Raw genomic sequence first — 15,042 nt, 5'->3', positions numbered from 1 at the left:
TTGATTTGCTATAGAAACATGTTAAGGACATATATGAGAACAGGTATTACTGTAAAGGTACTTAACAAATGAGAGGCATGACGCATAAGGCCCCGATACGCCGTTGAAATTAAATCTAAATTCTGCTATAAGCTAGAGGAGGCTCGTAATCTTCGGTCCTTCTGCTGTTAGATGGGAGTAGCCGAGAGCATTTTCACACGATGAACTTCTGCCAAACATTTATTTAAGGCGTTTTAGAGTGAAAGGATCCATGACGCTTTGAAGACAAGCGACATTCCGAGTTAACCGAGAAAGTGAGCTGTGAGCCTTGATCTGTGAGAGAGGCGTATCAAATTGAAAGCAAACATAGCTGCAATAAGGAATGTTGACGCACAGTGTTAACAATTGTGCAAAAGAATAGTAGGGGCTTGGTATTTCCAACTATCAGGATGTTTACAGTGACTATATAAAGAGATATGCAGAGAGACTTGAATTAACTATGGTCTTGAAAAAGATGGAACATTAACAGAAACCATCGAAACGCGTCTACGCAATTTGTGTCATAATTTACGGGAATACTTGGCTCTGTAGATGTTGTAAGATTAAGTACATCAAGGCCTAGTTATTAAATTGTCCCAAACAATATGCTGTATGAATGACAAAGTGTAGTGTCATATTTTCTTCTCTCGCCTATTTTATAAAATGTTGCATTGTGTGATGTTTTATTTCATTGTATTTTATATTAACTGTGTTTTTATAAAAAAAGATTGCGTCACATATATTTTGTGACTTTTAATATATGAAAATTGTATACAATATGTTTTAAATAAAAGTAGCTTTTGTGATAAAATTTGGGAGTGATATTACAGATATTTTCTAATAATACTGTCTGGGTTATATATATATGTGATATAACTATTGTGAGATTTAATAGGTGTGTCGTATTATTGTATTACTTGTCCTAACCATACTCCAAGGGACAGTTTATTTCTAACCCGCTCCACAAACCGATACAGTGAAAGTGAATGATAGAACTAAAGTTTGCACGTTCCATATACAACTTTTGACCACACCACTCCAGATCAGAGGTTTGTGGATTGCATTGTTATTAAAATCTGTCCTCCATTGAATTCGTAAACGTTTCGACTCTATGAAGATTATTGCAACGCCTACAAAGCATTGGGATAGGTGGGTTGGCATTGTTATGGCTTGTGTCTTTTTTACCTTAATACTCCTTTCAGGTCATCTCACCTACTCACAGTTCTCGCCTTCATTCTCTACCCATGGTGTCCCCCGTGGTTCTTTATTGAGGCCCACCCTGTTCTAATATTTGCATCAATCCTCTGGGACAGCTTTTCAAATCTACAGGGATTGCTATGATATCCTACTCTGACGATACTCAGTTGGTGTTCTAAACAGATCATCCGATGCTGGAGAGGTTTAATTTCCAAGGAGTAGTGCTAGCAGTTACAGAGTGGATGAATGTCAACTGCCTCTGCCTGAATAACAATAAAACTGAAGTCCTTCTACTGGGAAAAGACACTCTTTATTGGTGGCCGCCTTCCCAGGGGTCTCCTCCCATACCCAAATTTTCCATTAAAAACTTAGGAGTCATCATGGACAGTACCCTGGCTGTTGAGGCCCAAGCTAAATCGGCTGTTGGCAATGAGAAGCCTCAAGCCGATCCTCTTTGATTCCAGCACCCGACAGACCATCATTCAAGCAGTAATTCTGTCCCTAAGTGACTACTGTAACATCTTGTATCTATCTTGTCAATAACAAGTCAGTCATCAGAAGACTCCAGCTTGCCGAAAATGTGGCAGCCAGGCTACTTTTTGCCCTTCAAAAGTTCTGCTATGTTTCTGGCCTTCTTCACAAACTGCATTGACTGCCAGTGGAAAAGCGCATCCACTTTTAGACCTTGAGTATGGCCCATGAGATCCTGTTCTCCCAAAGGGTTCCTATTTTGTCCAATCTTCTATCTTGCTGCAGTCCCTCCTGCCACCTACGTTCAACTGATCTTAACTTGGCCACTGTCCCCCGAGTCCGGAGGGCCTGAGCTGGAGGCCATATCTTTTGTGATAAGGTTCCCATCATCTGGAATGCTCTTCCTCTTTCCTTCAGGAACATTGAAAAAAATCTGCACTTCAGGAAATCTTTTAAGACATGGCTGTTTTCTACCTAAATCTGCCTGTTTCTCCCGTTGACAGGCCGATTGCGTCAGCTACCTATTTCCGTGGTTTAGCACTGGTAAGCCCCTGTTGTTGGGGCAGCTATGCGGTCTGTAAAACCTCTCAACATAACATAGCATTGCTTATGCGTCATCATCAGGACCAGAAAACAAGGTAGCACCAATAAAAGGCGATGACTCCAGACATATGTGTGGTTTTCTAAAAAAAAAATACTCCACTTTTGATAGCTTACAAACATTAACCAGGGTAAATCTGAGATTATGTGCCCCGGTTCTTTCAGGAGTTTGGTACTAGATCACTCGTAAGAATGCAGAGCAGCAAGCTAGAAGCAGATTGTTCCAAAGGGTTGTAAATTTAGCAATGTGACTTTTTAATGCATCATGGGAGAATTATGCAAAAAGTGTTAAGAATATTTTTACAGAAACGCACATCTGGATTTATGCCTTTGGTTGCTGCTACCTTGATTTTTGGGTCCTGATGCAATATTCTTCATAGGGTCAAAAGGTTCACAGATTCACTAGAGGTCTGAATTTACTAAAGCAATAATACACAATACTCTGATTTAGAGTTTGACACTGTTCTGTATAAATCCATTCTATTGATGTTTTTTCTAAATCCACCAAGGAAGGTGAGGCTTACACCTCCCCACGAGACCAGTGTTGTACTTTATTATCATTAATCTGCTAGGGCATGAAGCTATTCTGGTCACTCTGGACTAGGGGGCGTACTGCTCTCCCAGCCTTATGGCAAGAATCAGTGCCTTTCACTGTGCCATGTCAGTGACTGACAAACACCTGTTTTGCCTCTGGTGCCAGGAGCACAACCACAGCTGGAAGTCATGCCTCGACTGCGGGCCATGGCTCTGAAAGCTTTGAGGGAGTAGTCCCTAAAGTTGCTTGCGGCCCTACGTTTACCTCCACGTTGGTGTCCTCCGAAATCTTGTTCATGGTCCCGTGCAAGAGGAAGGTCCGGGCACCGGTCCAGAAGTCCTAAGTCTTCGTCCTCCCACTCGAAGTTGTCATGTCGGTCAGGTCAGAAGCACAAAAAACATAAGAAGTCGATGTGTGCTTTGACGTATCTTCCTCCATCGACTGACGCGACGGTGGAGTCTCAGCACTCTAGGCCTCGTTCTTCTGATCCTGCGCTTGGGTTGGCTTCACACTTCCTCTCCTTTCGGGGAGCCAAGTTGACGCCCGCCCAGCATAAAGAATTTTCATGAGGCTATGTGTCTAATATTTGGGCGGCCTGACCCTACTGGTGTGCCTTTTGGCTTCAGAGGCTCAGAGGGGGTTCCATCGGATTCCGCGCCAGTGGCTTTGGCACTGATGATCCCCCCCTCCCCCCAAGGGATCCGGTCATGGATCCTGACCAACTCCGGTCGTGCTATTGCAACCATTCCTAGCACCAAAACTCCCAACGCCACCCCCCGGCAGCATCAGCCCCTTTCTAACTCCAGACAACCCAGAGCTAGACTGGAACCTACTGACAGAACCCTTAGATCATTTCCTCAGCATTATTCTGAAGGGCTAGGTAGAGATGAAGATTGGGAAGGGCCGCTGAACCCTTTACAAGACCAACCTTACCAAGAAAGGGACTGGTATGAGGAATTGCATGAGGTCAGCGGCCAGGATACCTCTCCAGATTCTGTCCTGCTTTCTCCCCCTACCGTGACTACGGAGGAGGGAGCATCATATGCTATGGTGGTCCGAAGGGCAGCTTAGGTCCTGGACCTTCAGCGCCCTTCGTCGTGCTCATGGCTAATATCTTGACAGACGTCCTGCAGCCAGGTGCCTCCTCCTCTGAACCCTTGCTGCCTTTCAACAAGAGCTTAAATGACGTCCTAATGGGAACCTGGTGGTAGCCCAGCACAGGGGTTCCTGTGAATAGGACAATCACCTGCTGCCATTGCCCCGCACCGGGCGACCCACATTTCCATGCCCACATGTCCAAGCTTCTACCTCCCGCAGCGCATTTCCTTCCGCACCCCTGATGGGGAATGCAAGAGGCTGAAGATTTGGGGTAAGAACATTTCTTTCTGCCACCCTTGCATTTGTGTCGGTAAACACCGCATGCTTATTGGGCCGTTAATCCCACTCCCTGTGGGAAACGGTTCCGCGAATGCGGCCACAGGTCCTGGAGGAGGCCCGGGCCATACTCTTCCAAACAGTATCAGACGGGAGAGATGCTGGGTAGAGCTATTTCATTGACTGTGGCGGAGTACTTTTGGCTTTCCAGGGGATGTCCAGGCTTCTCTCCCTGTGATGGCAATCTTGTGTCTTCGAAAGCAAGGCAGACATGGCGATGGAGCGCTTCAAGGACTCAGGGGCTAAAGCCAATTCCTTAGGCCTCTCAGTGGCCACACGTCCCCTGTCTGCCTTTCGCCCCTTTCGTGGCTATGGAAAGGGGCTGTGCCAGCCTTACCTCAGTCACAAGACCACAAAAGTTTAGCTGCCTCTGCGTGGCCGTGGAGTAGGCATTCAGAGATCGGGCCAGCCCCACCCTAGAACATCCAAACCGTCCTAGTCTTGCCCTTCACGGTCGTGGCCGGTCAGTTGGTGACAGTATCAGCCATCACCTACACCTCTTGCGGAACATCACTTCGGACAGATGGGTTTTCCAGATACTGTGAAGGGGCTATTCCCTCCACTTCGAGACTTTCTCTCCTCCATGCCTCCAACTTTCGACAGGGTGACTGAGGATCACCTGACCTTGTTTAGGAGCAAGTTGTGTATCAATTGGCATTGGAGCCATAGAGAGGGTTCTGGTGCCAGAAATAGGCTGTGATTGTTATTCCCTCTACTTTCTGGTCCCGAAAAAGGACAAGGGTCTTTGCCCTATCCTAGATCTGCGAGACCTCAACCACTTCCTCAAAAAGGAAAAGTCCAAGATGCTCATTCTGGCTCAGGTCTTATCTGCCCTGGATCCAGGAGACTGGCTGGTAGCGTTGGACTTACAGGATGCCTTTTTTTTGCATTCCCGTCGTGCCTGCTCATCGGCGCTACCTGCGGTTTGCGGTAGGCCACAAGCATTTTCAGTTCACCCTGCTCCCCTTTGGCCTTATCAGCGCTCCTCGGGTGTTCACCAAGGTGATACCGGTGGTCACAACTCATCTGCACAGTAGTGTGGTGGCTCCTCCGCTGAGGCAGAGGAGCGTCGCCCCACTGCCTTAAGACAAGTGCAGCAGAAAAATAAAACGATAACCCTACAGGCTGGGTTAGGGCAGGGCTGGTCTGGGATTGCAGCCCTGCAGCAAAACATCACTGTATTTTTCTTTGTTGTCTGAACCTGAGTGGTTCCTGCAATTGTGCAGCGCCTCTGTACCCGTGGTATTCTGTAGATCAGGCTTAGGTGGGCCCTAACCACCAGTACTTGGCCCCAGCCTAGTATGTATGTAATGATTCACCCTGGGATTATCTGGTAGTGTGCCTAAGCGGTCTTGGGGATAGTGCTGCGCTCCATGCATCTGATTGCAAGTACTTTGTGTTTTGCTTACTTGGATCGGACACGTATAGTCCCAGCATTTCAGTACTGCGCTCCTTGCAGTTGGGGATACATACTTTCCTGTTGTCTATGACCCAGCTCGTAGTGGGACCCCAATTACCTTGAAAGTAATCTACCTTGTGGATTTTTGTCTTTTGGTCTTATTTTACATGTATACTAATTGCCTATTTTTCTAACCTGTGTGTAGCTTTTTTGTGGTGTAATCATTACGTTACTTTGTGTGTGGGTTTGTTGCACAACTTCTTCACACATTCCCTCTTATGATAAGCCTGCCTGCTTTGCGCCAAACTAGCAGAGGGTGTGCACAGGTTATCCTAGTTGTGTATCTAGTTTAACCTGACTAGAGTGGTGGGTTCTACCTCGCTTAGGTTCATACCTAGCCACCCAGAAGCCCATTTCTAACATTTATTTCCATCCACTCTATAAATTCTTGTTTAAGTGTCAGGATACCTATTTTGTGAGATCTTTTTATACCTGTTATTCTTAATTGGGGATTCCATAGCAAATGTGGCATGTAATTAGGATTGTAGTTCCTGCAAACTTGTGTGGATTTAATATGTGAGCAAGTTCGAGCACCCTATGCTGCCTGTTGACATACCCTCCTCTTCGTTTGCCCTTAATAGCGCAGACTGCGCCCAAAATATTGTCATCCTGACAGGGTTAAGACATGTTTTCTGCTCTAAATTCCTTCTTCTTCACAGTGATGGACCTTGGAATGTTGTATTAGGCGTGAAGGAGCAAGACTAACATCTCACACTTTATTTCATTAGCAGATTAAGTTCAGTCAATGATGAAAGTTATATTGTTGTTCCAAAGCTATATTTTTCTATAAGAGATTAGCAAAGTCCTTTATTTTTTGTCTTAATTTAGTCGGTCCATCAATGAAATAAGTTTACAGAAATGTCTTGAAAAGAATGGTTAGAACAAATCATCCTTATAATAAAATTTAATTAAGCTTGTTCTATAAAGGAATAAGTTCCCTGTTCTATAAATCAAGATCAGAGTTTTAGATTTTAAGAACCCATGAAGAGTTTGAATACATTGGAAAAGAATGAAATCAAAGGAGCATGAAGCTTCAGAACTAATTTGGGAGTAACAGAACTTCCAATAAAGAGTAGTTCATTAGACTTAGCCGAGTCTCAGTAAATCGAAGTAGGTCAGCATACAGTTGCAGTAGCAAACTGTCCATTCAAAATAGCAAAATAAGACAGAGAGGAAAGCAGTAGCAGCAGTAGCCACAACTGTCAAATGTCTGGGGCAATCCACAAAAGAAAAGCACTAAAACTGCCTAGGAACACACATTAATAGAAAATTAAAGAAAACATTGTGGCAGACGTATTCAGGAGACAGAGTTTTTCGGTAAGCAGGTTCAGCTCCTCTGTTCCCTCAGAAATACATATGGTTTAAACCTTTTATTGCGGGGGTAGATTCAGACAGTCTTGCACTATGAGATGCTGGAAACATCAGGCATAGTTCCCGTAGACCTTAAACACAGATCGACCCTCCACATATAAAATTCTTTCACTGCGAGAACAATGAACTACTAATTAAAAATCTAAATCACTGTTGAGTAATGCATTCTTTTAAACTATGATTCAATCATTACTGTTTAAATGAACAAATTATTCTATTCAAACTTTATATGAAGCATAAGAAAATAGAATAAAATGTTGCTTAATAAGCTAATATTTTTTTTTTAACTAAAATATTCTGCAGTTATGACAGCATCTCTAAGCATGTCGATCTAGGGTCAAGCTTCTAAATCACGATATGCATATTTCAACAATATCGAAATCCCTTCTAGCTAGGAAAAGAATTGTTTCATGGGCTTTAAATGGCATACATGAATAAAAGCGATTGCCTACTGTGAGTTAGCACATTTCAAATGTGTGTCAGTTTAATGTTAAGTTTTACACTTTATGACACATTTATCTTACTATGTTAATTTTTCATTCTGATTAATTGACTCTATTAGTTCCCCATCTGATGGTTTATCAACCATCACACAATCATGGTTTCACATGTGAATTCTGTTAAAAATTCACTCATCTGTTTAATCCTTTCTCTTTATTTTTGAATTTTGAAATTTCAGCTACTTTCTGTAGTCATCGTTCATAATGTGATTTGATGTCAAACTCTTAAATCTTTTATTCATTTATTTTTCTTTCCTCTTGTGTAAGTGATATATACAGCAGTTGACTAAAGCAAATAGGCACTACAAGCAAAACCCTACTGCAAGCACTGATATACGTATAGCCTTTAAGATACCTTCTCCTGCAGTGGCAATCCAATTTCCAATTCTGTGAATTCCTTTCCCAAAATATTGTAAGACACTAGGTGTTTCCAGCTATTCTAGTTTAGGCTTTAAATCCGAAATGTTCTCCAGTATTGAACCTTTCATAGATTCACATGCTTATATCTTCCCAGTCGTCGAAGTGGGAGTCCCACAGTAATTATAACTATAAGTGTAAAAGTCTTTCATTTAGGTCTATTATAATTGCATTTCCTATAGGTTTGAGTAGCAATCTGCATCGTTTTTTACATGACTAAAGTCTGACCAATCAGAGGAGAGCTTGCACCCTTCCCTCATGTGCAGTTGCTTCACTCCTCAGAAATATTACCACACTTTATGGAAAGGGAGTCTCCCTGAGCTCTTGCTCAGTTTTGTTTCCTCACAGATACTATCTTTGGACAGTGATGTTCAGGTGAACTCTCTTCATTTTATCTTACCTTTCTTCTTTTTATTTGATGGATTCTGCCACTATGACAGAGGTATCAAAGAAGGGGTTATTTTAATCATGTAAGACTTGTGGGAAGAGGAGGCTGTTCTCTGTCGACCCTCATATAAGAGTGCTTATACCCCCACCACAAGCCCAATGACTGCAAATATTGTGGAACATTTTCAGCCAAGACCTTAAAAGTTAGGGAGCCATGGCTCTTATTATGGTAATTTTGCAAGAAGGCCAACTGACGTCATCGGAAATTATCGATGCGTCAGTGGGTGTGGCCCTCACAAGTTTCAGACCGATATCAGGGGCTGCAGTCTCAAGGAGACAAGGGTGGTTGAAAGCAACCTCCTTCTGACCGGAGGTGCAGTATAAAGTGTTGGACATGCCTTACGATGGCGAAGCTTTATTTGGTCAGCATATCGATGAAGCTCTAAAATTAATAAAAGTTGACTGAGAGACTGTGCATGCCTTGGGAATACTCCACAAAAGAAATTCTCATCATGTTGGTGATAGAGGATGGGGTCAACACTCCTTTCATGGTTAATGCCAACCCTATAGATACCAATCATACCATCAGCAAGCACAAGGTTATCGACAACCATACTCAGCAGTACAGACCTTCCCAGGCCTCCACTTACCCCAGGCACACAAGAAGACGACAGGCTGCCGCCGCTATAAAAAGCCAATATTCCTTCATAAAACAGTGACAACAAAGTACCATCAGTCACCTCAATGCCTCCACCCTCGCATTTCAGAAACACTCTTCTGAACTGCTTCACTAATTGAACATCTATCTCTTCAGACAGGTGTGTTCTGGAGATAATAAAGTATGAACAAAGCAAACACAAGGAAATGTTCGACGGACTGCTGAAACTTTTAAAACACTCACCCCCAGTCACAGATGTGGGTTGAATCCATCATTCTTTAGCTCACTTTGCCACCCCAGGTCAGACACAGCTATATGCAAATCAGCCTTGACCCTGCGACACATGAGAACAGTCCAGCCCGAACTGCCAAGCCATATCTTCCCTTTACCAGAAACAAGCATCCTGGGACTGGTTTCGGGCTAACCTCCCTCATCAGCCAGGCTAACTTGAATCCAGTGGCAAAGTGAGCAAGGGACCCACGTCTGGGCATACCCTGCCAACTTAGGGCGAACAAAGCAAACAAAAGTAAATGATGGACGGATTCAACCCAGATCTGTGACTGGGGGTGAGTGTCTGAAAAGTTTCAGTACTCCGTCCATCATCTGCAGTCCTACAGAGCAAAATGGCTACGATTTTGTAACCGGTGCGTATCCAACAACTGGCAAGAGTCCATCTTGCAGCACTCTCAAGATAGACGTTCTCGCAACAATAAATCCATTTGGTCACATTGGTCAATAAGAGTTCCTCAAGGGCCTGTTTAGAGCCTTTCTGCCAATCTGAAAAGCACCAATAACATGGAAATTGAACATAGACCTTATATACACTTGAAAAAAGAGAGTCATCCTGCGTACCAACCACAGGTTTATACCAAAATTACCTACTGAATTTCACCTAAATGAACTAATCAGCCTAAATACTTTTTTCCAGAATCCATCAAGTACAGCGGAAAAATCACTCCACACCCTTGATGTCAAAAGATGCCTTAAATTTTACTTGGAACACACTAAGTCCTTCGGAATCCTTTAGAGAAATGCAATTATAATAGACATCTAAATGAAAGCAATTTACACTATTAGTTATAATTACAGTGGGACTTCCACCTCGCCGACAAGGAATATACAAGCAGTGAATTATGAAAGATATCAATATTGGAGAACCACAGTGTACAGGTAAGTAACTTGTTTTTTCTTTGCAAATTCCTATATTCTCTTACTCTTGGAAGGTATATAAGAGCAGCAATGAATTAATTTAAACATGTTGCAAACTCTGCCTTTTTCTGTGAGTAAAATGTCTGACACTAAACCATCCTGCAAAACCATTGAACATATGGCAATCAGCTCAGTATTTACTACTAGCAAAGCTCCAGAAGTGCTTTTTGACAGCTTGTCGACAACAGTCAACAGTTTTCTAATCTTTTTGTCATTTAAAATGATTCCTACAGGTGGAATAATGGCTCCAAAAATATCTCGTACTCATTGGGCTCCCTTCTTTGCACTAAGGGTATGTCTGTGTGCTGGTGTGATTGGTAATACATCCATACTAGTCACATAGTACATTTTAGGAAATAGCACCTCATAATAACTGTGACCCTCCCAACCAGCAGGTAACAGAAAATAAGCATCCTGTCCACAAACAAAATAAACTCCTGGATTTGCAAATTCTTATCCTTGTAAAATTTGCCATTTCCCTCCCATTCCTTAAAATGTGTGTTTACAACTACTAATTCCCACATGTATGGCTCATTGTGGTGTCCTTCTGTAAATGCAAACTTTTCCTTTGTGTTGACTGTATAATCTTAATTTCGGAGAAACCATTTTCTTTCTAAATCAGTCTTTGATTTTCTAAACATTTTTCAAAACATCACTATGTTTGTCTGTACTCCGTGTCATGTTAGTGTGGGTGCTTCAAACAGGTTAAGTTATTATGATAAGCTTTAACACTTTCATAAAAAAACTTTCTCTAAAAGGTGCATCAAACAGGTTATGTTATTCTGATAAGCTTTAACACTATCTATAGATCTGTGTCATAAAATAATACCAGCCTGTGTCCATTTCTTTTCTTTGTGAGTGTAAATTCATGTTTTCTATCAACTGCACTCTAGAAAGTATTAAGTCATAGATAGAATAGAAATATTGCAAGTGTTCTCATCTATATATAAGTGTAAGTAATATACTTCATGAGATTCCATAAAATAACAGCTTGTGGTAATAGTTGACTTATTCTGATGACGGTAAATGAGCACAGACATAACAGCCCTTAGCTCCCATGTTGTGTGTGTATTCCTGTACTAACATAGAATCAACATATGTTGGGTAATCCTCCCTGTTGTAAGCGACAAAGGAAGCTTTCAGTTGCTCTTCATCATTCATATGTATGTGTGGTTTTGTAGTGGTTGCGTTTCTAAAATCTTTCTCAAGTGTTAAGTAAAATCTTACTAACACAATAGTGATCATATTAACTGACTAAGAGTGTGCACATTATATATTTACACTTATTTCTAAGGCAACGCGTACTTGTTGGAAGCAAATTAAATATAATATAATTAAGGCTCCCTGTGATTAAAACTATCCATCAGAAGAAAACGTTAAGTAATGTTCTTTATGGTGGGTACTCTATCTACACATTCCTCACCGTTCTCCCACCTCCATGTACTATGAAGTGACCGCTTTCTAATAGATATAAAGCAGTTAAGCAAGAGATCAGCACGCTGGTACCAACAATAGGTCACCCTCCGAATCTGAGGGCGCAGATTCAGAAATGAAAACTGGTGTCAGCGCGCAGGGGCGATGTTTATTTGCGGCTCCACTGCATCACTCTCGGGCAGTAAAGCCAATATGTATCTGCACTACACCTAGCGGCATGCAGCAGCCCTGCTGAAGAAACAGGGATACAGGGAGTATTCTAAAGTGAAGAGTCTGCAGTTAGATAGAATATCCACCATCAAGAGCCTTATCGAAAGTAACATGCGCTTGTAAAATCTGTGGTCTTACAGATAACTTAATATCCGCCCTTCAAATTTGAACCCGAAAAAAAAAAGAAATACACAGACATGCCCACCTATCTTAGGATATACGCAGACTGCGGTTGTAAATGTCTTCATTCTGAGACTTGTTGTTTAATGAACGAATCCCTGTGTTCAAATGAGGGTGCTACATCCGCAATGCTTGGTAATACATCCAAATGGTGTACCTTTATTCTGTTTACTGTTCTGAGACGTTTAGGATTGAGAGGTGTTTGATTTCTATTGATGCATATTTCTATTGATGCATACATATTTCTGTTTTATTCCATTAAGAAAACCTATCCCAATTAAGTGTAATTTTTTTCACAGGAATATGGCTGGTACAATCAAGTTACGGATGTCCGGTCACAGTTAAAATTCTTTGAGCAGCTGGAAAGACTGGAAAAACAAAGGAAAGACGAAGAGGAGCGGGAGGTTTTATTGAAGGCTGCTAAGGTACCTTATGTGTTCCGGGCTTTATGGGATTGCATCAGACATGAAATAAAGAAAGCCTATTCCAAGGGAAAAAGTACAAGAAAGATCATGAGCTCAGTTTTACAAAGTAAAATAATAAAATATGTTCAACGTACAATGCGCATTATACATTTTGAGACCGTGAAGTAATAGCAGTATTTGTTTTTTAGTACTTCTCAAAATACATTTTTTTTATATCTGCTGAACAACATGCATAAGTGCGTATAGTACAAATTCAAAAATAATAATAACAAATGTAAAAACCAGGCAGTACAAAATAGATTGATATGAAATGTCTGTATTAAACCTATATCTTTTATTGATCTTTATTGGGTTTTTAAGCAGTCACAATCATCTTTCTCGGTACTGCAACAATGTCATTACAAGTAAAGAACTATGACTGAGAATTGTTAATACAGCGGCTAGTTGGAATAATTCCCAAGTTTGAAACAGAATTAAAAATGTCCTAGCTCTCGTAACGGAAGGTTTCAATTCTATTAAGGACTCGGAGGCGAGGATTATGTATTCTTTCTTCACTTTATTTTTAATAGCTGCCGTGTAACTTCAAACAAGAAAATACTTTTCCCATGCTACATCGGGAAAACTGTAGTTCAAAAACAACCAATAGGAACACAGGTATTGACCAATCAACACATTGACAGTCCAATATAGTCCTTCCTCATTGTCCCCTTGTCCTCTTTTGAAGCGCGGAGTTAGCCAAAGGACCACCATCATGAATCCTGTTTGTTAGCATCAGAACCTGTAAGAAAAGGACAATTGTCACCACAAAGGTCTCCAACCAGTAAAGCCTGTGGAGAGATATATATTACCAAATAGAGCCATGTACTGTAACTGTATATCAAGACAACATTCTTATATATGGTTAAATGCTAGAATTACTTACTCCAATACGGGGAAGGTGATCTCCTTGAAGGGATCCCTAGGGTGGGATAATCCTGGCCTCCGAGTCCTTTATAGAATTTAAACTTTCTGTTACGAGAGCAAGGACATTTTTCATTCTATGTCAGGACTGGAGACGAGGATTATGCTAGTGTAAAAGGTGTTGACTACAATGTTAGCCATGTTAAGCACTTGCTTGAAATAGAACCTTTTAAAGGTAGTCCGAAGACCAGTCCGCCACGTTTAGCATATGCTCTAAGATGGACCGGGAAGATTGTCTGGGTCTCCTGAACCCTAAGGGGTAGAGGGCAGAATGATAGGAGGGGAACCCCCATTCCCTGTTGGCAAAGCAGGTTGCGCCGCCAAAAAAGCTTGATGCAGCCTATCGAAGGCGTCCAAATCCACCCCTGCTTCACGAGTACGTTTTGCCGGGGGGCCCGCTGGGTGGAATGGAGAAGGTGTAGAGCCCACAGTATTTGCGGGGAGGGGGCAATGGTTGCGGGCGGTGGACACATTTTTCAAACGCCTGGGCAATTTGATAGGAGAGCATCTCCTCCGAGAGGCTCGCAGGAAATAGCTGCCCAATAGCGGGTCCGGCTCTGGGTGTCAATGTAAGGTCCCGAAGGAAACTAACGTACCAGTGAACTGATGGATTGCGATTGAAGAGGGGACTGAGATCCGGCGGGTGGTGCCAGGGGGGCGGTGGACCTGATGCCTCCTGGGAGGAGCGCCTGCTTTGTAGTGGTAGAGCCAGGCCTGGCATAGCCGAGGGCCCCTCCCACGAGGCCGCAGCTTGCTTGGAGAAGAGGTGCAGCTAAGGGAAGAGTTAGAAGGCCATTAGAGTTAGAAGGCCCAGGGACTTTGGAAGTGTGCCTTGGAGACCGCGGAGAGGCTGTGGAGCTTGGACCCGCCCGGGGTGTCCGAGATTCCAGGAACAGAGGCCGGACAAGGCCACGGACACTGCTGGAGGGGGGGCATCCAGTGAGGAGGAACACAGCTGAGAGCTTCACCACACGAGAACAGTGGGGGCCCGGTACCCACCAGCGGCTTCGACCTCGTGGTGAGTACCTGCTGCTTTGTCCCTGACCTGGGGCAGATGGTGCCTGTGCCGTTGGACTTGCCGGTGGACTGCGTCTTGAGGTGGCGCGGGCCCTGGACTGTCTTGGAGTTCTTGGTGGGCCTGAACACAGCGGGCACTCTGCACCTGTTGACCTGCGCCCTCCGGGATGATGTCCCACCGCTCAAAAAAAGGAGGTCACCATTAAGGACCTTTTGCAAAAGCCTGGAACCAAAAAGGCTGATGGGGGTGCCACCGCCCAGTCGCCAGCCTCTGCGCAGAAATTGGTTTCGGACTCATTTGGAGCCGGTGCAGAGGAACTGGTCACTCACCAATTCCTGGAGCAGTTGACGCTGAGGGAGCATTTCGCAGCCCTATGCCAGGAGGTTGCTGCCGACATTAAAAATGTCAGTACTGAGATCGACGAACTGGTTTACCGTGTGGACTCCCTGGAGAGGGCCGGGAATCGAAGGGAGGAGGAGCTCAACAATCAAGCCCAGGAGCTGCTAGAACTGAGGGATCGCAACTCCAATCCCAGACCGCCATGCGCCGGATTGCGGAT

At 43.2% G+C, this 15,042-nt stretch overlaps 1 protein-coding gene across 1 annotated transcript in view; it reads left to right on the top strand.

The window, feature by feature from the left end:
* Positions 1-15,042, top strand: part of LOC144799895 (transcription initiation factor TFIID subunit 4-like) — a 1,364,652-nt gene that overhangs the window by 764,964 nt on the left and 584,646 nt on the right. The window contains exon 12 of the mRNA XM_078671504.1: positions 12,380-12,505. Coding sequence (XP_078527630.1) covers positions 12,380-12,505 — 126 coding nt within the window. The remainder of the gene's footprint in view (positions 1-12,379; positions 12,506-15,042) is intronic.

The sequence above is a fragment of the Lissotriton helveticus genome, chromosome 12 (assembly GCF_964261635.1).
Source record: "Lissotriton helveticus chromosome 12, aLisHel1.1, whole genome shotgun sequence".
Taxonomy (NCBI): domain Eukaryota; kingdom Metazoa; phylum Chordata; class Amphibia; order Caudata; family Salamandridae; genus Lissotriton; species Lissotriton helveticus.
This window is presented reverse-complemented; position numbering and strand designations above follow the sequence as displayed.